Raw genomic sequence first — 25,155 nt, 5'->3', positions numbered from 1 at the left:
GTCAAACTGCATGTTACTTAAAAAAAAAAAAAAAACATAAACAACAGCGATAACCACCCCAGTTGGACTTTCAAAAGCTGCCACTTAGTTTCTCACGCATCATACATTTGTTTTCATACCAGTGAGGCTTCAAGTGCTCAGCAAATTACATGGTGCGCTACAGTACAGTTTTATTGCCAGCCCCGCGAGGAAAAACTGTGTGATTTCATGTGTGCACTGCTCTGCAAATCCAGATGCAGTTTCACACGCAGCCATCTTTTTTTCATTTTAAATATGTGAATATTCTGGCATGGGATATTAGCTACCAGGTTGAAGAAGTCATTTTCATACTATTGTGACTTTAAGAATAATAAAACAAACAACAAACAAAGGTTGAGAAAAGGGCAGAGGTAAGGTAAGTACTGACTGTGGGCGGAGGTGAGGTGAGCTGAGGGGAGAGAAAGGGAGGCTGAATGAGGAGGAGTCATGATAATTGCCTGATGTCTTCAGTAATTAGAGTAAACCAACGAAGGATTACAGACTCTCAGTCTCTAGGGGGAAGCTCGGCCAGAGCTAAAATAACATTAGGCCGAGTCTCCTCTCTGACGAGCAGCAGAGACAGAGAATGTAGATTTGAGAAGAGGATGTTTGGCAGGGCATTGCATTAGAACACAATCAAATCTTCAATCTAAATATCAGGTCTTTTTCTGGAGCAGCTGTGGCTTATAATTGAATTTGGAGGATACTTGAACTTCCCTCTTTAATAGTTCATGAGTGTCCAATGGCAAACACCCCTTCACACACCTTCATGTCCTTGTGGCAGTAAACACACAACAGATATTCTGCTCCGAGACAGCTGGCCTTTTGAAAGTCCTGACTCCTTGTGGGCATTTTCATTGCATTCAAACAGACAGGGCAGATCAAATAGTGAAATGGAGATGAGTGTGTTAATTGCTGTAGTCAGAGGGCAATGTTCCTAGACCGGGTTGAGGCCTGCCAATGACTGGCACCCCTCCCAATGAAGTGAGTACACAAAGGCGTGCAGGTGCGATGTAATGCCACGTCAGTTTCAGTGGCCACACCCAGGGCGTGAGGTGAAACACGTGGCTATGAGGTGCACTGGGGAGGGATAGTCAATCTGATGTATCTTGTCAATGTATATTTAAATAATAATACTTTAAAAAAACTGCATCTGGGGGCAGCAGTGTGGCCTCGTGGTTAGAGACTGTCTGGGTTCCAGCCCCAATAGCAAGCACACACCTGATGCCTGCATGGCCTGACCTCTGACCTCCCTGTACAGGAGGAGTGAGGGGTGGAGTTGGAAAAAATGATTACTCTATCAAGAACAAAGCAGCCAGCTTTAGTTCAGAGAGCATTGCACTACTGGCTGTAGTGGACTGTAGATTACTGGCAGAAATTATTAATCACAACATGATTCTCCTTCTCTTTCACTCTACACAGGGTTCAAAATTTATTTGAAGTATCCATGTAAAAAGTTTTTGGAAAAGCTTACAAAGCTTTGCTGAACATATCAAATTTTTACAGTAGCTTAAACATATTTTACATTTCAAAATATGCTTGTCGTTTGCAACTACCCAAAAAACTTTTGTTTTTCTTAAAGTGACACATTCATCAAAAATTAATTCAGAAATGATTACTGAACATTCATGAAGACGCAGGTGCAAGCAGGGGGAACGTAAAACACTTCCTGATCTAAGCTAACGATTCCTCGATTAGGAATGTTGATGCAAGTGATGGCAAGCATGTGAAATACGACTCAAATCATTAAAGCAGCAAACAAAGGGAACAGCAGACCCAACAAGAACACCAGCGGCAAATAAAACAGCTTATTTTTAAGGCATCTGAGTGAAAACATGCATGTGGACCAAACTAAAGACAAAGAAATAGCAGACAATATAAAGAAATACATTTGTTAAAGTAGAAAAAACAGGCTATTCTCTGAGGATATATAATGCTACTGTATATGATTGTCTTGACCAACAACTATGCACAGCTAAAACAGTGTAAAAATACAGGCTCAGTTTTAAGGGGCCTGTCACTGTCACAGTCATGGGTAAAAAACAAAAACAAAACAAAACTAAACATCACATCACTTCAGATATACAAAGAAGCATTACGGTACATACAGCAGACCTGCTAACAACACTGGCAAATGTAACTTATTATGCCTAATCTAAGACAAAATACAGAAACAAAGAAAAATGCTGCTTTGGAACAGTAAAAAAAATGCAAGCCATTTTTTGAAGAAGATAAACTTGCAAGTCATGCGTTCATGAAACAAAACTGGTAAGATATCTGGCATTTGAATAGAAACCATGACACATTTATGTGCTACCACGGGATTTTTTAAAAAAAAATATGTTCAGTTAAAAATCTTTTTGAGAATATGAGTCATGCTGAAAGGTCAAAGCAAAGCAAAACCGTGTATTTCCAACTGTACTTGTAATGCCTCTCCTCAGCAATAACCGAGCAAAGAAAAAAAAAAACACAATTAACGCTTGAGACAGACGACACATGAAAGCAGAAAGTGAAGCGATTGCGGCAAGAAAGCGCCAAAAGGTAATCAAAGTATCCTGACAGCCTGTCTCCTATGGAGCTGTTACACAACAACTGCTGCTCTAAAAACAAATCAAGAGCAACTGCAAGGCAATTTCATAGTGCTTGGCAACTTAGTTCTTCATGCAACTCGGTCCGACCAGCCCTGAGCACCTTACTCTGAAAACTTTCTGTCAGTCTTTTAAAAACAACTTCCTTATTATCCCTCTGTATGCCTCCATTCTGCCCTCTTCCCTCCATCCCTCCCTAGCAGTTGGTGGTCTGCAGGTGGCTCTCAGTCAGGATGCAGGTGATGTTGTTGTTGTCATAGAAACCATCCTCGTCCTCGGAGCTGAAGTTGGAGGAGCCCAGGGCCGACCGGTGTGTCTGCTGCACTTTCCGCCTGAGAGAATGCAAGAGAAAACACAATGTCAGCTGAATTCCTCTTTATGCTGAATCTACTTTTATACTTTACTACTAAAACTGATATTGGCATATGTTCACATGAGGAACTTTTGTATATGAACCTTTAGCTTGAAACAAAATAAACGGTGTGCCTGGTGCAAGCATGATGTCAAGCATGTTGTCAAGCATGATGTCAAGCATGTTACATAAAATTGAGCTAGGTGATAATAGGGCGCCACCTAGTGGAAAGGAGATAAATGGTACTGTATGGTGCCTGATGAAGTGCTTGAATGTGTCTGGGGTTTCACACAAAGAGACAAAATACATGGTATGAGCTGTGGAGAACAAATTCAGTTCTTAACAAGCCTCACTTGAGCTCAGCCTCCAGCGCTGTGACTTTGGCCTGCAGGGCTTCCTGCAGCTCCTGCTGCTCCTCCAAGTCCCTGAGAACCTTCCGGCGGACTCCCTCCAGCCGCTCCACCTCTCCCTCACTCTCATCCACCTGCCGCTTCAAGGCCTTCACACGCAGAGACAACTGGGGATGGAGGGAGAGTCAGGGGGTTAGAGGGGAACAGAGGAGGGTCCAGGGGGAGACATGAGGGCGCAGGCAGGGGTTGGAGGGGAGGAACGGAGGATACAGGAGAAAGAGATGGAGGAGGAGGTGCAAGCAGGTGTTTGAGAGGTATGTAGGGTTTATATGGGACTGGCCACAGAGGTAGTAATAAGGAAAAGGGTTGAGGCAGCAGAAAGAGGATAGGGGCGCGGGGGTCAGGAAACTTTCTGGTGACCGAGTAAGGTTGGGTTGGGGGTCGGGAGGGGCACAGCTAAAATTAGTCTTACGCAGATGGAGCAGTTGACCTATGTGTGAGTCAAATTTGTGAATCAGCAGTCAGACAGCATTTGTAAATATGTGTTAGTGAGCTCTTACAACTGGTTTCATAAAAAAAAAAAAGAGCTAATTTTGACACATTAGAACAACACATGAAATGGCAGGAAGCTCAGGCAACAGTAAAACGTTTGAAAACAAATATGAATATACTTCTACGTGACTACTTCACCTGACACTATCTGGGTCCAAAAGGCAGTAAGACCCGCACATCTGATACGCTACCCGTGTTCAAACAAACACTCAGAATTATTTGCAAATCCTATTTGACCAGGGTCTGATTAGCATTCAATAAGTGTTGGAGCTGTGGGTGTAGCAATTCACCTTTTCCACTGTTTGGCTTGTACCTGGGTTTTTAGGCCACAGTTCAGTTTGTATTGTGGTTTGGCTTGAAAACACCGACCTGCACTCAGAATTCTGACTGTATATTTTTTAACCAATATGTTATAAGGTTTTGAATCACTGCAACCATAGCAACTAAAAAAATCATGTGCAAGAGCTCTGGTGGGGAAAAAAAGGCAGATTTCACCACACATGGAGAATCCTGGTTTTTGGTTTAATTGTTACAGGCCTGTTTGGGGCAGTGGCTTTACCTGATCTCTCTGCTCAGCATGCTGGTTTCTCTCCTGGTCCAGGGTGGCGTTGAGCTCCTTCAGCTTCCTCTCCATCCGCCTCTGAGACGCCTGGATACTGGCCTTCTCTCTGAATTCACATGACATTTGAAGACTGAAATACTTATGCTCACAAAATACAAATTGTAAAGTAGGCCTCCACATTTAGAGAGAAAGGCAGACAGACATACATATTCTTCTATCTTCTGTTGTGTGTGTTTGATCATACCTCTCCTCACTGCGAAGCCTCTCTTCCAGCTCCTGAATTTTGTTCTCCAGCAGGGTGATCCCAGCTGTGGGCCGGGTCTGTCCCTCCATGTCTGCCACGCGAGACTTCAGCTCCTTCACCTGCGAGGGAGGAAATATCGTAAGAAACCACCGACTTTTCCAAAAGGTGCTTTAACAGTAGGTGTGTGTGTGTGTGTGTATGCAGTGTGTGATTGTACCTGTCTCTCAAGTGAACTCTTGTCCATCTCCAGGTCGTGTCTTGCTGAACGCTCCTGCATCAGGTCTGAACGGAGCTGATCGATCTGAGAGAAGAGGAGGAAAAAAAGAGAGAAACAGAAAAGACAGAGTCAATATAGTGGAGGCCGTGAACGTAGAGAAAGGCAAGAGCAACACACACCATATGTGGATGAGATGCCAGCCGACCAGTGTGATAACAAGTGGCAAGGAGAGCGTCGACACACACTCTAGCTCTGATACATTTTATCATCAAAAGGAGCAACATATCGACAGAGAGCTGACAGCACCGACCCTGAGGAAAACACTTCTCCGTCGATACGCCGCTTGTTTTTAATAAAATGCATCGCAGCTAGAGTGTGCATTGACTCCAGCAGAATAAGTAGACCGCAGAGCATGGAGATACGTCCTGCTTGTTTGCATGTGTGTGTGTGTGTGTGTGTGTGTGTGTAGTCAAATACTTCTATGTGTGCCTGTTGCCTGTACCTGATCTCTGCTACGTGTGATGCGGTCATTTTGAAGCTCCACGCTGCTCCTCTCCTCATCCAGCTCGATCTCCAGTGTCTTAATTTTATCCTGAAAGGACACAGGGACACACACACACACACACACACACACACATGCGTGGAAACAGAAGCAAACAAATGAGTGCATTCATACATACAATAATTTCTTCCTGTCATATCAAACTCTCCCAAATCTCCCCTACATGAGGAGCAGACTTATTTCTGACCACCCTCCAGTTGGCCACTTGACCCTCACTCTCCCACTCCCAATTTACTCTCCCCATCTTTAGACTCGCTAACCCTAACCCGCTCTACGCCTGTTGACCTCCTCCACCTCATGACCTCACCTCCAGGCCCCTGATCTCCCTGCTCCGGTCGGTGTGGGCGCTCTTCTCTTCCTCCAGCTCGCTCTCCAGGTGCTTGAGGCGGCTGCTGAGGAGATCCCTCTCCAGCTGGGCGCTGTCTCTCTCCTCGACGCAAGCCAGAAGCTCCTTCTTAAGGCGAGACACCTGGAAACAAGGTGCAAGGGGAGGGGAGTGCCATTTTAAAGAAGAGTGGCAAGTCAGCTCATTTAGATGCCTTTCTCTGTCCTCAAATTGTCCATCCTGTCCTTAAGTCAGGCAAGGAAAATATGCTATTTTTTTAGATTTACCCTCTCTGACTTTGATCTAGTTATACACACTTCCAATGATGCAGTATATGGGTTTCCAAAAGCAGTAAACCTCTCTTGGTACTGTGAATAATTATCAGTAATATCGTTTATATACATTAAGCACAAAGAGTTTACTTCCTCAATACTTAGTTGCACAATCAATCTTTTGCATCAGTCTTGACCCTGTTATAGAAGTTTCCAAAAAAAAATTGATACAGTTGAGATTGTATTGTATTGTATTGTATTGTGATCTCCTTGCCAATACCCAGTGCTGCCCTGTAAGGTTCTTCTCTGGCCTGGACTCGCTTTTCTTTTTCACTACACTTGTGAAACTGAATACAATTTTTTGCCAAAAATAACATACTCATGTAAAAATTTGCAAACGCTCAAAACCGATGACAATTACATTATTAAAAAAAATACATTTTTGACATGAAGTTGAACAGCAGGAATCCGAGAAGATTCTCCTCTGTGCTCCAGGAATCAGATTTTCAACTTTACCATGTAACGTATTCAAAATAAACCAACAGCATAGATGTTTTGGATACTGCAGAGATGCCGGGTGTTTCTCAAATGACACAGGCCAGCATCAAATTTCCCCTTCTTTATTTTCAGCTGCCTCTCTCACCTCCTCCTGCTGGGCCTTGAGGTTGCTCTGGGCCCTCTGCAGCTCAGCCAGCCTGTCCTTGCTGTTGCGCTGGGCGTCCAGCAGGTCCTTCCTCGACCGCTCCCTGTACTCGTCCAGCTGAGTCTGCAGGGCCGCCACCGACTGCCGGGAGTCGCCCATCATCATCTCCATCTGCCCGGAGGAAGAGGTACAGAGGGAGGGATGGAGATGACATTTCTTTATCATGTAAAACAACTCACATTGACACACACATTGAATGTTTTTCACAATCATAAAAGAGTCACAAAGATGAACTAAGCTCTCAGCCACCTGAAAATGTCAGATGGAGTATTTCACATGAACACATGACTACTGAATAACTAAAACTCCACTCAAAGCAATACTTATGAAATTCATTTATTTGGCTGCTCTTTAAGGCAGACTGGCTGAGCCCATCTATTCAAATGCAGAAGAAAAATGCTCTATTTAAATAAAAAATAATAATTTAAAAGAATTTTAAATGACTAATAAAAGAAAAGAAGATTAAATTGCGGCCTTTAGTGTTCATGTAGCTGTGGTCAGGGAGACACCGCGATCACATCAGAAGTGGATCTCACTGATAATCAGCATACTGGCCCAGCGTATTGACAAATCAGTACATTAGTTTAGCCCTGACAGACACACGCCCACTCACCTCTTTGTTAATCTTCTCCAGGGCGCGGTCCAGCAGTCTCTTTTGCTCCTCCAGGTCGCTCTTGCCCCTCCGCAGCGCCTCTCTCTCCAGGTCTTTCTCCTCCAGACGCCGGTTGAGCTCATCCCTCTCCTTGCTCAGACGGGTCGCTCCTCTCTTGGCCTCCTCCAGCTGAGACTTGAGGGAGCGGTTCTCATCCTCCAGGGCCTCCACAGCCTCCTCGGCCTCCGAGCTCAGGGGCAAGCTGGAGTGGAGCCTCGACTGGAGAGACAGAAATCCTGAGTCTTTAATCTTGTTTGGTAATGTTTTCATACAGCTATGTGATAGATACTGTATTTCCCACATATACAGTGATGGTTTGGTTTGATGGTCTATGCACCTTGCGCATTGTCACCTTAAGTCATCTATCTCTAAATCATATTAAACCAGCTAACTTATATTTTTGGTTACTGATACATGTGGCAGGGCATGTACAAAAAAGCTTCATATGTCCTTACATATTCATCCCTTATTGCTCAAAATACACATCTAGCCAAAGTCTTGAGTTGTTATTTGTACTAATTTACTCATCATTTCCTTTGTGTGTCTGATACATGTGTAAACATTCAGTGTGCATGCATGTGTGTAAAGCAATGCACTGTCTCTTAGCATGTTTTTTTTTTTTTTTTTTTTTTTTTTTTTTTTTATGTGCAGTAGTACCATGCGGGCCAGCCTCTCTCTGAGGCGAGCGTTTGCTTCCTGAAGCTCCTGGTTGGTCCCGTGGTCTACCACAGTCTTTGCTGAGGATCCAGCTAATGACTGGAGAGAGAAGAGGACAGAGGGACAGAGAGCCACAAAGAGGAAGACAGGGAGAGAACGAGGGATAAGAATGAAACCTCCCGTCACACATTTGATAATGTAAAGACAATGCCAAGAAAACATAAATCCAGGTCATCACTACAACGCCTTACTGACTGCACACAGTAAATCCATTTCAATAATCCAGTGTAGATACACTGACAGTTCAAGGTTACAGGTTAAAGCAAAATCTTTAAGCCTGGAGGCAACTGAGACACAAACACTTAAAGGAATGCAACTTGTTTCAAATGTTTTGCAAACCAAGTGTTTATATGAATATATACTCATGTACATATTCACGTGGTGATTTTATTTCTAGAGTCCAGATAAAGCTTCACCTTCTCCAGCTCGGCCTTGTCTTTCTGCGCCTGTTTCTTCAGCCTGTCGACCTCAGACACCAGCTCAGCCTCTCTCTCTTCGCTGGCCTTCTTCAGAGCTCGAAGCGCCTCGCTCTTGTCCTCCAACTCGGCCCTCTGTTTGTCCAGGTCCGCGTGAGCCTGTTTCAGATCGTCATGGCAACGCTGAAGGTCCTTGGGATAAGTAATCAAAGATGAATAATGTGTGTGAGGAGAGGAATCTGCTAGGGCGCATAACAATGTGTCAATATGAGTAGTGAACGTGTGTCCGTGTGTGTGTGTGTGTGTGTGTGTGTGTCAGAGAAAGAGAACTAAGCTTCACACACAGGAATAACGAAAGCCATGTTAATATTCTGACAGAGATACAGAAAGACAAAGGTAATTAGAGTCTGACTAGTGAATGAGTGTGTATGGTTGCCAGTATTATAACAGAGCGCCATGTGAGCGGCAGTCATTATACTCAATAAAAATAAAAATAAATAGATTTACCTCCGTGTAAGAACGGTCTTCATCAAAACCGGGCATTTGTTTCTTCATGGCCATCAATGAATCCTGAAGATCCTTCAGCTCTCCCTCAAATTCCTCCTTCTCCATACGAGACTTCAGCAGCCTACAGAAAGACAATACATCTTGAATAACACACAGTGGTAACAGTAACTCACATGTCAACACACACACACACACACACACACACTGCAAGTCTATGTGCACACATGGGCATACAAATGTGTACACACACAAAGACACAGACAAAAATCCAGTGACTGTTACACCAAAGATACAAACAGCTAAAAACAAACAAAGCACACATTGTTCTCAACCATGAAAACAACAACAAAACATCCAGAGCTTATCTTTTGTTCATGGAGAAAGATTTCGCTGTGTGTTTGATTATGACACTGAGCCTTAAACTGAGGTGCAACAGACACGGTAAGATTATTATTATTATTTATAATTTTTTTTTTTTTTTCAAAATCAGCGTTGTTGATTGCAAATCAAACCTTAGAGTAATTAATCAGAGCGATTGATTATAACAAAAACAGTTGATTGGTTGATTGATTAAAGAGAATGATTAATGATTGGTCAAGACAAAATCAGGTGAATTACTTGTGATGATTGACCCGAGGGTGTTGGGATTATTGGGATTAATATCACTGGATTTTTGTTAGTAAGGCATAGTAATCTAAATCTGTCCCTAATATCACCTTGAGATATGAGCATGTAAACAGAATTAAACATGAGCATATCTCACATTCAGATTTTGGCATTTGAGACTAAGGCTAATCTACTCAAACCAAACACAGTGAGACTGACTTCCTCTCTCACATTTGACTGCTGCAGGTCTTCCTGTTCCTGGCCAATAAAAAAAGTCAAGTAAAAAAGAAAGAGGGCATGCATTAAAAAGAGGAAAACTGCAGAGAAATTCAAACATGGCAGGTCAAACTAAAGCTAAAACTACAAAATTACACCATCTTCAGTATGAGGTATAGGTTCTTTTGAACTCTTGAATGCACTAGTACCATAAAGTAAATATAATATTGTATTCAACCATCAGATTACTTCTAATGAGTGATAGGAAATATTACAGCTGCTGGTTCAAAACAACAGAGATTACATTAAAAAAAAAAAAAAAAAAAAAAAAAAAAAAAGTCACTGGTCTGTCACTTCATTAAAAAATTATCAGTCTTACTATCTTGACACGTTAATGGTGCCATTCAGAAATACAGGTTATGCAGGTTACACGTGTTGTGAGGATTTAAATGTAACACCACAGAGCGCAGTGAGATAGGTGGCTGTGTGTGTGTGTGTGTGTGTGTCTGCATACAGACAGAATACAAAGTGACTTGTATTGTTGTGTGCCATTTGCTGTTTGGACACTTTTGTTGTTAAGTGTCTAATGTGCTGTGATCTACACACAACTACAAACAACTGAGTTACACAGATAGCACGATTATGAATGTGTGTGTACGTACGTAATGACACTTTGCAAGATTACTGACTGTATAGAAAAATGGAGTGAGGAGCATATCGAGAAATCCAACAAAGTGGTTTTTGGTATGGGGATGATAAAATTGATGCAAGAAAGATGATGGCCAAGCCAAGGCACTCTTGTGGTAGAAAGGTAAAAGGCCTTTATCAGTATGATTAATGCATAGCAAAGGTTAAAAATACACACCTACAAATTGTGGGGTGTGTATATTTCGTATATATGTGGGGTTTTGGATGTTTTTTTCCATCATTTTGAGTTATTTGCTGTATTATGCTAATGAATCTATGATATCATTTCCTGTCATTGCTTATAGAAGTCTTGTTTTGTCTTGTTTTGTTTTATAAGTGCATGTTTTTAACCTTTGCTATGCATTAATACTAATAAAGGCCTTTTACCTTTCTACCACTAGAGTGCCTTGGTAACCATCCTCTTTGCATTATTGCTTTGTGTTTAAACTTGATGAGAGGATATTCTGTAGATCTACACTTGGTAACATTATTCGCTTTATGTTGGTATGATGCACATTTCACGATAAAACTCTTAGAAGACACTGACTCCTGTTTGGTGGTGTGGAGCTCCTCAGCCGTGGCCTCCAGCTGCGCCTTCCACTCATCTCCTTGGCTCCTGCAGCTCTCCAGCTCTTCCTCCAGGGACAGCACAGACTCGTTCACCCGCTGCCGCTCTTCTTCTATCTGCTCCTGAGACTGGTAAATGACCACAGTGTGAGCATAAACATGGATGTACTCACACACACACAACTAAAAGGTATTATAAACTTATGGGTTTATAATAATATATGGAAGTACGTTCAATCCACACCACAAAGGTACTTCTCTGAAGCCAAACACGTGGCTATGGCTGAACAATGTCTCAATATAGTGAATGCAGTTTTATGAATTTTCTTGACTGGTAGCTGTTATATTATTTGCCTATATCTGCTTGGTCATCATATCAGCATTACTAATGTTTATCAAAAATCTCTTGTGTGTAAATATCTTATGAAAGCATCATTAGTAATCGATGCAATACTGTCACAATGTTGATATCAAGGTATTCAGTCAGAGATATTGTGATATTTGACTTTCTCCATATCACCAAGCAGACCTACATTTGACTGTATTCAAATGTCAGCAACAGAGCAAAGACGGATACGGTTGTTGAAAACTTTGAGGTCCCATCTTGCCCTGCTCGTTTTTAGGACTTCTATATAAGAAATGTGTCAATATCAAAAAAGATGGAGTAGGATACAGTTGACAAGAATGACAGTGCAACCACTTTGATCAACCTATGCCCAAACAAATCACCTCACCAGATGCAGCTGCCAACCTGTCTGCCTCTCTCAGTCTCCACGTTACTTTTTCCTGACACGGCTGTCACTGCTTCCAAAACCTGCATAATGATCTATCCCTGTAAACAGATGCTTCAAATTTCCTCCACATATCCTACAGTGATCCAAAAATAGAGAGCACTGGTTAGAACAACAACTGGAAAAGTTTTATGTGGCAATCCTTTGTACTTAGTGAAGCTCTCTAACCCTCGATCGGTACATTTGTAAGCACAGAGTGCATCTAGGGCTACCCGGTTTAACCTCAGCACGTCTAAGCTTGGCATAGTGTTTTATTACGGTTATTAAACACATGCCATATTGACATATAAAACAGAATGACAAGACAAAGCCTGGATGCATAATGACTGACAAGATGGGCTTGGAGCATGCTTAAACAAACGGTCTAATGCAATTAAAAAGACGCGTTAACTAAATTAGGTGTCTTCTTACAAGTTTGGCATACACAAACAGCATTTTATTGACAAACGGAGGACACTCGGACAACGGACTGACAGGCATATGCAACATTTTTCCCCACAGTGTGACCTGCAACTGGACGAAGCCAATTCTGAAAAACATAACTTGATGCTTTCTGATTGGTGCATATTTTAGATAATTTATAATTCTTCCACATCAGCAGAAAGCACTTTCAGCTGCCATTTCGAGCTTGGAGAAATATCCATTTCAAGAGCTATCATAATTGCAACAATATATAATGTAATTTAGCTATCAGAGATGTTATGAGCGTCTGAATGCCTGAATGCTGTTATTTAGCTTGCCACTGAACTGGAAGCAATGCAGTGAGGATAATCACATGAAAAATGCTGAAAATACATTCTTGGCTCTGTGTTAAAATGCCAGCACACAAAACATTATGACTTGGACAGAACTACATCAAAAACTCAACAAGAATTTTTGTTATTTTGAAACAGAATTGTAATTATACTGCAACTATTACTAAACCATCAGTGTTTATATCTTATTTTTATTGAGCTACAGAGCTTGCAGAAAAACATCACGGACATTCAAAATGCAGCTGTTTTCTGCACAGAGATCACATCAAACAATGTCTGCACCTATTGGATTGTTCAACTTGCAGTGTTGAAATGAAGGCATTTTCACAGTGGGATCAATTAGACGCTAAAAAAAAATGCTGGATTTTTATTTTATTTCCCTTGCTTTTTTATTAATGACTGTTGTTGTGTTTGAACTTTTATTGCCTGTGTTGAGTTTTGATGTCATTTGTATGTTAGTCAGATAAATTTTTCTCTTTGTCTTGTGGGTGAGATGTTTCTTTGTTCCCATAACACAGTCTGTGTTTCCTTTTGTCTCTTGTTTTCACTGTTTTCATGATTTTTTGCTTTTAAACAAGGTCTAACTCAACCACTGTTAATCTATGACTACAAATACTATAAATCTGTTGCATGAGACACACACATGATAACATGCTTACTGCATGTCACAACAAGTAGTCACATGTAGTAACTGCATGTAACAACGACTGCTGCCCGCGGGCTCCGTCTGAGGAGAACTTACTGAGAAAAATTATGTTTTTCTTTTACTTCACTAACTGGCCTGGAATGACGTGCGAACTTCTTGATTGCATGACAGCAAAGTTTTGTGTTAAACTAATTTCAAGCGCAAACTGTAAAAAATTTCCATGTAAAAAAGAAGAAACAGAAACAGCTCTTTTCAAATCAACAATGACATGGACACCTCGGCCCTCAGGGGTGAAGAGTTTTATGGGAACTATTTCCTGCTACATAACACCTGCAAACTGTATCTGCCCAACCCTCATCCAGTGCAAATCAGAGGCAGAAGGATACAGTTTACTGGTGTTCTTTGGCAAAAGACTGAAACTTTGCCAAATCAGACAGAAACTTCCTGTACAGACAGACTGCACTACAGGTTAATGGGAAATTGTTGTTTTTGTGTTTTGGGTGCACTGCTCCTTTAAACAAACTGCAGGATAGGGGATCCCTCCAGCTTGCCGTACCTGTGACACCTGCTCCATGGTTCTCCTAAGGTTCTCCATGTCCTGGCTGTACTGCTCCCGCAGAGCCTCCATCTCTCTGTCATGGCACTCCACCTCCTCCTTCAGCGCCCCCTTCAGGGCCGTCAGCTCACGCTCACGCTGGTGCAGCGTGTCCTCCATGCGCTGACGCAACATGGCCGCTTCAGCCAGGTCCGCCTGCAGGGCCATCACATCCTGCAGACAGGAGAAACACACATCAGCAGACTGATGGATAGATGGAGAGATACATCTGTTATGGGTGCACCTTTGTGTGCTCATAATGTCTCTGTGTGTGTTCATACTGCTTGAATATAACCTGAGAGGGAGAGAGAGAGTGAGTGTGTGTGTGTGTGTGTGTGTGTGTGTGTGTGTGTGTGTGTGTGTGTGTCCCTCAGTGCCAGTACCGTCTGCAGTGAGTCTGTGTGAGGTGAGCTCTCTGACAGCCTCCTCAGCTCCTCCTGAAGTTCGGCCAGCTGGTCTTCCTGTTGACGCACACGGGACTCCGCCCCCTCCCTCGCCATCCGCAACTCTGCCAGCCTGCAAACACACACACACACACACACACACACACACACACACACACACACACACACACACACACACACACACACACACACACACACAGAGACATACACACACATCAATATCAGTCAACATCAGATCTGCCTGATTGATTGTGCCGATCAATCAGGCAGGAAGTAAAGTGAAATGACCCATTGATGCAAAAGCCACAGTAGCCCACAGTAACCATAAAAAGAAGCTCAGGGTTGGCTGTAAAGTGCACATACATTTGCACAAATGTGCAAAAAGAACACACACACACACACACACACACACACACTCACTTGATCACCACAACAGTATTAAAAACAATAAAACAAAAAAAGATAAAACAAGATAACATAAAAGATGATTCAATAAATAAAATACAAATTTGCAATAGTTGCAGCTGTGTATGTGCGTGCGTGCATTCACACACTCAAACTCACAAACACTTGGCCTCCACAGCAAATTTCAGCCTTATAAGTGGAGAGCTGCGGTTGCTAGAGCGGGTACCCGCTCTAGCGTCCCGTAAGAGTCTATGAGAGACCGTTCATGACTTATGAAAGGGGGTGTGGTTAATGTATATGGTGGGGAAAACTATCACCAATGTGATGTGTATGTGTGTGTGTGTGTGTGTGTGTGTGTGTGTGTGTGTGTGTGTGTGTATTTCTGTTTACCTGTGTGTGCATGTGTCTTTTTTACAAAGTATGGCCATGTTATATGACTCTATTTTCTTCTAAGTTCTGCACCTTTTTGTCATAGGCCACTCCCATTGCCACGCCTCCTTTTAGCCAACTGGCATGAAGACAAACACACACCTTCACTCACACACACACACACACACACACACACACACACACACACACACACACACACTTGATGTCCATGACAAATTTCGGTATCCTAGGGTGAAAACTGTGGCCACAAAAAGGTGTGGAAATTTTCATGGAAGAACCAACCAACCAACAGAGTGAGCTATAGAGCTGCTGGTCACAGCTAAAAGAATAAAATAAAATAAAATAAAATAATCTAGATGGGTGGGGTTTGCTGCATCAACACACTTCAGTGTCAGGTTAAATATATATATATATATATATATATGTATGTAAAAAATGGGCACATAAACAATTTATTGTGATTTTCTAAGGATTTTTGCGCTCTTTGAGTTGTCCTGTATGGGAATCCCATCTTTGTAGTATAAAAGGAGAAGAACTGACACATCCAAATGTTATGAATGTGCATTCAGGTGGTGTTCAATACATAAAGGTAAAAAAAAAAAAATCCAGCACATTGCTCTTGGAATTTCAGAGGAGGATTTATAAAACAATAAGGAATCATCTGAAATTGCAAGATCAGTGTGTGGGGGCGTTTTTGATCTTAATGTAAATCCCATCTCTCTGACACACAGGGAAACAAAAACAAACACTCAGTTGTAAGTGCTATTTGACCCAGGTCTCACACACACACACACACACACACATAAAACTTACTCATCATGGGCCTTCTGTAATTCTGTCTTGCTGCGGTGGAGCTGTTCCTGAAGATGAATATTGTCATTCACACTGTCCTCCAGCTCCGTTTTCAGGTTCCCATCAGATCCTCCCATCTACATACACATACACGCATGCACACACACACACACACACACACACACACACAAGAGGGTGAGACAGAGAGAAAGAGGAAAGAGTGAGAGAGAGAAACTGGAGGAACTGGAACAAAGGATCATCCCCAACTTGTCTTTACTATTTCAAACTTAAAAAAAAAAAGAAAAAAAAAAAGACTTGGATTCCATGCCCTACTTTCTGACAGTCAGAAAATCTTTGGGAGAACAGGCCTTGCCAATGTGCTTAGACGTTGTGAGAGAAAAAAAAAAAAAAAAGAGAGAAAGAAAAACATTTCTCCATGTAAACAACTCTCTTTGACAGGCTGGAGGGTATCTGAGCAGAGCCGGAGCGTGGCTCATTCATCGCCCACACCACTCCACTGTTCGTCAAGGTTCTCTATCCCTGAAAAGGAAGTAGAAGCACAGCCTGCCCATGGAACCACTCTCATCCTCCTACACACTCATTAAAAAGGCTCTCTCTCTCACACACACACACACACACACACACACACACAGGAACAAAGAGAGAAAGCGAGGATCGTGGACGGTTCACTCCTCAGGGGACTCACATTTCTATTACTAGTCTTATCAGAAATAGATTATGAAAGTATATTTTGCACAGATATGTTTCATTTCGTCCCGCCACAGGACAGTTTGAAGATAATCCCATTCCGGAACATCTCAGTTTCTTTCTGTTCCAACAAAGAGATAATGAATGGAAGATAACATAATCGAGCAGATGTAAAAGCTCATTACACCGCTTTTGTGCCCTTGGAGTAAATCGCATCCACTGCATCCTTATGTGTGTTCATCATCTACAATAAAACACACACTCCTGTGCCGCTCATGTACTTGGAGATGCTGTAATAATGTTATGCAAATGAGATACAATAAAACTTCCAATAAACGCCTGGTCATGAATAATAGCCTGCTTCTGTCTAGATGTTTTGACAAATTAACATCTGTCTCTAATAAGCCGCCAGTCGTCATATAAAATAAACGCCTGGGCAACAATTAGGTGGCTTACACAGGTGTTCCCACACACACACACACACACACACACAGAGCAGCGTTAGATTCAAGTAGCCCAACAAACACACACACACACTGTTCCTCAGTTAACTGGGGGAAACAAAATACTGTGTCAGTGCTGCCTCTCCGTTGCTCCCCCACTGACATACATTAACGACCACACTGCAGTAAACCAGCCAAAACAAACCACAAGCGCTCAGAGATAGCCAAAGGCATCAGCGGTCCCGAAGGGAACTTTGACCCGCCGTTAACATCTCGCTTGTGAACCACGCTGCCCTGAAATACAAATAAACCTTGGAAAAGAACGGCTGATCATGTATCACTACATTAATCTGGACATTGGACGCACCACGGCTGCCTCATATCGGACACGCAGCCTTTGAGCGAGTTGTTATTGTAAAATACTGACCCTCATCTTATGTTTTGGTTTTATATAGAGAGGAGCGATGTTTTAGCTTAGGGCGTGAGCTGGAAAAGAAATAGCCTCAACCAGAACCCAAATGGAAATCTGATATATGAAGATAAATGCCCCTATACCCAAAAAATGTTGTCATAAATCTTGTATATGTATATAATAATATATCAGACATACATATAAACATATATACCACCTCTGGACCAGTTAATATATGCTCATTTATAAAAATATGACAAATTTGAAAACATTTCATACAAAGGTATTTATAATGAACATATACCATATGCCATATGGAAATCCTTTATATGTGTATATATTACATTCACACAAAGTGGAAAACCCTTCACCTTATAGTTTCACCATAATGTTATGCACTCTGTGGATACTTCAGCCATTGTTCCTCTTCTAAAAAATTCACAGCCTGAGATGGTCCTGTCTGAAAACAGTGAACTAAGATGAATGGCTTGGTTACCATGAAACACACGGAGCCGCGGTACAACAGGACCCCAAAGAGAGGGATCTGTCCCAGCCAGCCTGCTAACCCCCAGCTGGTGCAGGGTTCCAGTCCAACTCAATTATTGATGGCTCTCAATGACTGCGCCCTTTACACACTGGGCCCTAATCAGCTTTCCTCTGCAGGTGCATCGTTGCCAAGAGACAAGGAAGGCAAATGATTCATAGGCAGCCGAGGCCATGAATACACTGAGAATTCTGCAATAAGGCATCATACAAACTCAAGTGCCTATACAAAGCCACTGTTGTATGCGTGCGTCGTGAAAAAGCAGGACACAAAGGAATAAGATCTGTATGCATAGAGAAGAATGAAGAATTAACTGTAGTGCGTGAATAATTTGCATAAAACCAGGGCCCAATCTATTTTAATGATCTGTCAGAGATTCACAAATGTGCAGGGATGGTGCCAAAATTGACAGTGAAATACTCAGCGTGTCCCTTAATTTAATTTTTGCATTTTTTGGCCTGCCAAAAAAGGATCCTTGGAGACAACGTAGGATGGAACAGAAATTTCATATCCTGAGAGAAGTGGACAGCCTGCTAACCACCTGTTAGCCTCATCACAGGAGCCATTCATCTCAGACACCAAACACCATGACTCCCCTTATGCCTTATTTAACCAAACTGTTGAACACACACACACACACACACAGCCCATGAGCTCATCCACTTCCATTAACAATTCCATTTTTCAAATCTTATATTGGAGAACTGATCCATTATAAACAATCAGGCTCTTTTAACCTAAAAAAAAAAATCAAAATTCATTCTGGATCATTAACCAGCTGCTACTCATAGAGACTTGATGATATAAATTAACTCTGAAGTGTCTTCATACCTTCAAACTGCTGGCTGCCTCATAGACAAGGTTGACTTTTCTTTTGATGGATGTGTCACTCCCACTGTTGCTGATGAGGAAACATAAAGAGGGACAAAACAGATAAATAAGAGAGTCTATGCATGAATACAACAATGCATCTAGACGCTCACTACATCATGCTTGTAGTCTTATTTACCCCTCTATGAGGATGTTGTATATCGCTTGCTTGACTTGTGCGTCCCTCCCGCTGCTGACCTCTGCACTTTGACCCTGGTTCCTCAGAGTGGTGGGTATCTCCTTGAAAAAGAGAGCGAGCAAAGTAAGTAAAAAGACACAAGGCAAAGAGACTATCTTATATTGCTGAGCTGTAGACAACAAGATCTGTGTTAATGACACTTACAGGCTTTTTTGGTACAGCCGGAGGGGTGTCCTTGGCAACGAACTTCCCTGGTGACTTAAAGCTCGGCTTCGGTGCAGCAAGGGCCGTCACCTTGGCAACGGAAGCAGGGCTCCTTCCCAGGCTACCGCTCGCCGGGCTGGATGACGTCAGCAAATTGGAGGAGGTAGAAACAGGAGAGAGAGGAGTAGCGTAGGGGTTCAGAGTGGGAGAAGTGGGAGAGCGAGGGGGGGCTTCGTGCTGAACGTCTTTTCGGGCGTCAAGGCTCCTGGACCGCCTTCGCTCGTCAAACCTGAGCCGCTGCCTTGCTCCAGAGCGGCCCCTGGTCTGCGTGGCGCTAGCTGGTGTCCCGCTGTTGAACTTGCTGATGAGCTTGTTGATGGGAGCCAGGGAGTTGGTGTCTATTGCTGGAGCAGCCTCGTCCTCAGTTGGAGGCTCTGGGAAAGACTCCAAAGGGGAATCCATACTCATTTGTTTCCCACTGTACCTTCCCAGTGACCCGGTGAAGCCAATACCATTTTGGCTGACCCCTCTGGGCCCTACCCCATTTAGTTTGACAGGTTTCAGCCCTGCTTCATTAAACTCCTCCCTATTGGTCCTCTCTCTTTTTTCTTTCTCTGCTCCACTGGTTGTTGCTTTGGGTTGGGTTTCAGCCTTCGCCGTCTCCGACTGTGCCTCTCTGCTTCCAGCTCCACCCTCTCCCTCCCCTTGGCTCCCTGCTTGTCCATCCCCGGGAGGTCGCTTAAGAGGGCTCCCAAAAATCTCCACATCCTCATCTTCTGCTAGAGAAGCAGGGGAGACTGCTACATTTGGAGCAGCGGTGTAGGAGGATGTGAATTCTGCTGATTTATTTTCTTTTGTTAGACTGTTGTAGGGTGATGAGGGTCCCGGGCTGGCATTTTGAGACTGGGCCTGAGTCTTTAGCTGAACCCCATATGAGTCGCCCTTCTCCCCGTCCTGTAGCACCACATAGGGCTGCCCAGAGATGCCCTGAACCCGCACCGCCACCCCATACTTGTTGGAGGGTGGAGTTGCGCTGTTGCCTGCTCTGCTCTTTTCCGAATAGCCCCCACCTGAGTCATGGAGATCCTTGATGAAGCGGATCTGAACGCCGTAGTCCACAAGTGGCTTCTTGTCTGAGGAGAGAGTGCTCATGTTTGCTTCCTGGTTGCTGTGGAGGAGGCCTGGGCAGACAGGGATGGGGCAGAAAGGGAAGAAATTCAAATGAGCTTACTCAGTTGAACATACCAGACCAACAAAGCATACACTGAACATGTGTTTTTCCACTGCTCTGATGGGATGCGACTTACTATTATTAGCTCTGTTTCAGCTACTAGGCTTAGAATGACCTTCATTGTTTTCAGTAAATTACTTGCTAATGACTCAGATAGCTCCTTTTATCTAATCCCCGTCCTCATGCATTTTTCCTTAGTTTATAACTTTTTTTTCTTTTTTGCACAAATGACCTACTTCCTCCCAGGTGGGGTCAAAATATGCATCAGATTGCAGACGGGTATCTTGATGAAACTCTGTCATCTGCTGTTGCTGCTCTACAGGCAAATCTGCTTCTCCCTCACAGGATGGATTGTATTCATGTCAAGCCAAATATGCCACTGGGGCACTAAGAACCTCTGTGTGTTCAGGATTGAGCCTACTTTTTGAGACAATGTGTTGAGAGGGCAGGACAAAGTGAAAACAGGTAGTGTGTGTGTCTGCGTGTGTGCTTGAAAAAGGGACAGACAGAGAGAGAATGAAAATGGGAATGTGTACAAGCAGGAAGTACAGTGCAAGTAGATAATGTGTGTCAGTGTGTTACAGGGAGTGGTCACACACATCACACCACGAGCTGATCAATATATTGCCTCTCATTTGTATAGGACTGCTAAAGTGCCTCTGGGTGGGTGTTTTTGTTCAATTTACATAACAGTGCCAGTTGTAGAAGCTTTTATTAATAAAGGATAGTGAGTTGTCTCCCTATCTTTTACATTTTTTATGTTTTTAGGCAGTTGAAGGAGACAAAGAGCAAAAATCTTAAGTATATTTGCATCTTCAGCCTGAAACAACACATACCTTAACAACGTTACTGTTTAGGTGGATATCACATGACCCGGGTGGATATGTTTTCCATACAGGTGGTAACAGTGGCATTTGTTCACCTAACATGTTTTACTCACAAACACATGGAACTTGTGTTGTGTGTCGCATTGGCACGTACCAAATTTACCATTAAAACAGTCTAATCTCAGCACGACCAATGAAAATCCCCTAAAAATGGGCTTGGTGATGAGCACGATGAGAAGGTGAATACTCCTGCTATTGTCCAGACTCTGTGGAGCATGAAACACTGGGGGCTATGTTAGGAATGGACCCCCCTCTCCAACCCCCACCACCACCCCTCTCCCTTTGCCAAAGTATCTCCCTCGTCTCCAGACTTCAGAGCAGACTCACTCAGGCGTAGTCTGTTTACTTTGAGCTCTGCATGCACACACACTGGCTCGAGCGCGTGCACACACACAGATAGGCAGGGGTGTGCATGTCTGCACGCACACACCTGCCCTCCACTCTCCATCTGGTAGCAGCGCTGATGCTCGATGTTCCCAAGTGGTTAGCTCATTGCTTCAAAGTGATACTAAGACTACTTAGATTCTTAGAATAATGTGATTTTTAGGGCTGGGTGATGCATTGATATCATATCAGTTTTGTAGTATGAGACAAGATATCGTCTTATGATGTGGCATAAGTGATGTCTTTTCCTGGTCTTAGAGGCTGTACTACAGTAAAGGGATGCAATTTGCAACACAGTGTGCAACACAGTGTGCAGTCCTGGTGTGATGTGTGTGTCTCCTCAATCATGACCAGGCATGCGACCACAATTTTCTCTATTTTTGCCACATGTTTTAAATTGATCGATATGTTATTGAACATTTTTTATATTTGTATTGAGGCAACGACAACCTAACATTTTAATTAGGGTTAGGGTGTCCATATCACCAAGCCTGAGTGATTATCTTAGTGTGACTATTTGTAATTTGTGTAATTTGTGAACATATTAAAACACCACTGATACATGCAGTCAGAAAAGAGTGACATAACATTACTTGTAGTGTCTCTTGTAGGCAGACTATATTTACACATTTACAGACATTTACCATATGGTGTGATTTCAGCCCTGTTTCTTGCTATTTGCAGTTTGCAGAGGGCATCACCACATCACACTCCCATCTGTCTGTCTTATCTATAGCAACAGTACATACAGAAACTCTAGCTGGCAGAATCTGATCATCGACGGGTCATTAAACAGTAACCAACTCTAACTGACTGCTGGTTACAGTGTAACGCTCAGCATCTTGGCCAGCCATGCGCTTAGATTAGCAAGTCAAAGTCAGCCTTTGTGTTTCTAAAAACATTCCTTGGATTCCAGGCATACTCTTCGCACAGCATTCACATGGTTTGCATTTATTTAAGGAAAACAGATTATTAGAAAACTGTACAATTGGAGGAGATCTAGGGCAACATCTAATGAGGGAACACGAGAGTTTGAGGTCTGCAAGGTTAAGCTCAGTGAAGGTGGACGTCTACTGAATCTCAGCAAGTAAGATTGTGTGTATGTGCAGTCAACAAACAAGACTAATTAAAAAAAAAAAAAAAAAAAACTACCAAAATTCATTCTTGTTGGCTTTGGGAAGCAGCTGAGCCAATCTTAATGCACCATACATATCAACACAATGACTTGAGGGATAAAGAAACAGGTGCAACTGGAAGGTTACTGGTTAAAGTACCTGAAAATCTGCATTGCATTAAATGAATGACTGATGCTCTCCTCTCCCTTAATTGCCATCGAGGTGCTGGCAGCAGTGTTAGGCTGGCTGCATTAGGAAGCTCCCAGGTGTGAAATGGTTGGTAAGGATTTTGAAAGAATGGAAAGAGCTTGTTTGTACACTTGCAGCCACCAGTAGCAGCGTCCTGCTCTGTGACAACAAGCTCACCTAAAGGTCTCTTCTCCAAAAAAACCCCTCCTGTCACAAGGAATGGCACTGTCAACACAGAAAGGAATGTCACCAAACGAGCCTTTCTGCCATATCTCTTCCCGTTCTCTCCACGCATGCACTCTTCGTTTTCTCTGCCCCTCTTCCTGACCCCCTCTTCACTGCTCTCTGCACCTCGCTTTCTCATCTTCTCCTACGCTTTTAGGTAACTTAACTACACAAGTTCCATTTGAAGCCTATATGGTGTCATACCAGCACCTACCTGCCGTTTTGAGTAGTGAAAGTGCTATATTTAAATAACTACCCCGGGCCATGACAACTTTTACCTATCAGTGCTGTTTGAGAGCAGGATGGGAACATGACACAGGGATAGGTTCTCTTGTGTTGAGCAACAACAGTATGGTAATAGCCCCTCATTAAAGGGACATGTTTACCCAAACACTTCAAAATGAGCTTGATGTGTACCCCCAAGCACCAGTTTTAGGTCAGGTGTATTTGTGGACCAATTTGTTTGGAATGTAACAGAAAAAGGACCAAGCACACCACCACCTTCCTGAAGCTCATACCTTTTCTGTGCAGCGCCTTATCTGCCATAAAGTAATTGCTGGTGAGGATATATGAGGGACTGTGCAGAGGGAGGCATATTTCCATGTGTTAGAGCCCAGTATTACTGATATGGACATATGTGTCTTAAATAAACTTAAGGTGAATTTAATTGAGCATACTATGAATACGTCAGCCAATATATGCACTGTATTTCCATGGTAATGTCAAAGACTAGGAGTGGAGTGTGCACTCTGCAACTCCAGTTTTCACCTTTATATAACTCTCAGACATAATAGTTACAATCCTTGATTCATGCATGGAAGTAGATCATTTTCAAAAAAGCTGTGGTGCACTTTAGCGCATCTGAGGAAACACCTCAGCAGGAGAGCAAGAGGGCTCAGTCTCCCGTAAGCACCTGCTTCCTGAATTAATTGCGTCACACCCACCTATCCAGTCAGTCGGTATCGGTGAGCGTCGAAACCGGCTTGTTTACATGAGCCACTGTGACCATGAGCAGAGCGGAGCGACGCACACCTGCCCCACAAGACGATGCCGACGCATCCTATTTGTAGCCTACCTGCTATAAATCACCACTCATATCCTCTTTACTCACACTAGTCAGATCCAATTATAAGCAACAGCCTAGCGCGCTGTCGGCCGAGTGAATGGTGCGCCGAATTCATTGAAACATGCCTGCAACGAAAAAGGACAAAAGGGCTTTTCCGTCGGACGTTTTTTTTAGTCATGGTCGAGGGCAGGAAAAGGCTGAGCGCAGTAAGACGGCTGCCAACGCACCACAAAGCCACAGGTGTCCCCTCTGCTTATCCAAATATAAGAAACGCTCGCTCAGCAAAACGCACAGAAGCCGAATCCATGCTGACATTATTGCCCATGTGGACCCAAATTATCCCGCACTTTTCCACTTGGTACACTACAAACAACCAAACATCTACATTAAGTAGAAAGTAAACAAGCAGCTGTGTAAATACAAGCGGGCGATTTATTCTACTTCACCTGCGATGTTGGTCCAAAACCAGACGCCTAGATGTGCCCCGCTCTGTCAGAAGTGCCCTGGGTTTAATCCTCACAGTCAGCGGCTCTTCACACTGATGGAAAGATCAAATGATGTTCCACAAATGAACTGAGGACATGAGCGAAATCTCCCCGTCCACCAGTGCAACCTGTTGCCAGTACATCGGATGGCCATGCGATCGTCCCGCCTCAGGAGCCACTTCATTGGTGGGAGGCAGCGGGAGGGCGGCGCCGGCCGGGAGCTCCGCTTCATCCCTCACAGAGGTAAACACGCCCGGTTTATTCTGTTATTTCATAGGATATTTAATTCAACGTAAATTTCTTTGCCACTGAGATACATTGTCTTTCTCAGTACTAAAACAAATTCTGTTATTAAGACGGCT

The 25,155-nt window shown here is 43.1% G+C and overlaps 1 protein-coding gene across 2 annotated transcripts; it reads right to left on the bottom strand.

The window, feature by feature from the left end:
- Positions 1-1,414: 1,414 nt before the first annotated feature.
- Positions 1,415-25,019, bottom strand: cgnb (cingulin b). 2 transcript variants are annotated; one of them, XM_030063628.1, is made up of 21 exons: positions 24,755-25,019; positions 19,212-20,392; positions 19,008-19,108; positions 18,830-18,899; positions 15,913-16,028; positions 14,284-14,416; positions 13,862-14,074; positions 11,094-11,242; positions 9,875-9,901; positions 9,038-9,158; positions 8,531-8,722; positions 8,055-8,153; positions 7,359-7,616; positions 6,686-6,856; positions 5,753-5,914; positions 5,386-5,475; positions 4,884-4,967; positions 4,667-4,785; positions 4,420-4,528; positions 3,312-3,475; positions 1,415-2,938 (listed from the first exon to the last, which is right to left on the bottom strand). In XM_030063628.1, the coding sequence occupies exons 2-21, from the start codon at positions 20,361-20,363 to the stop codon at positions 2,803-2,805; spliced, it is 3,666 nt and encodes a 1,221-aa protein (XP_029919488.1). In that variant the 5' UTR covers positions 20,364-20,392; positions 24,755-25,019; the 3' UTR covers positions 1,415-2,802. The 2 variants fall into 2 exon arrangements, with proteins under 2 accessions (XP_029919488.1, XP_029919489.1); XM_030063629.1 differs by lacking the exon at positions 9,875-9,901 and having other exon boundaries at positions 24,755-25,018.
- Between the last annotated feature and the right edge of the window lie 136 nt (positions 25,020-25,155).

This window comes from Myripristis murdjan, chromosome 11, assembly GCF_902150065.1.
Source record: "Myripristis murdjan chromosome 11, fMyrMur1.1, whole genome shotgun sequence".
In the NCBI taxonomy this organism is placed as follows: Eukaryota; Metazoa; Chordata; class Actinopteri; order Holocentriformes; family Holocentridae; genus Myripristis; species Myripristis murdjan.
The sequence above is the reverse complement of the archived record's forward strand: the minus strand, read 5'-3'. Positions and strand labels throughout refer to the sequence as shown.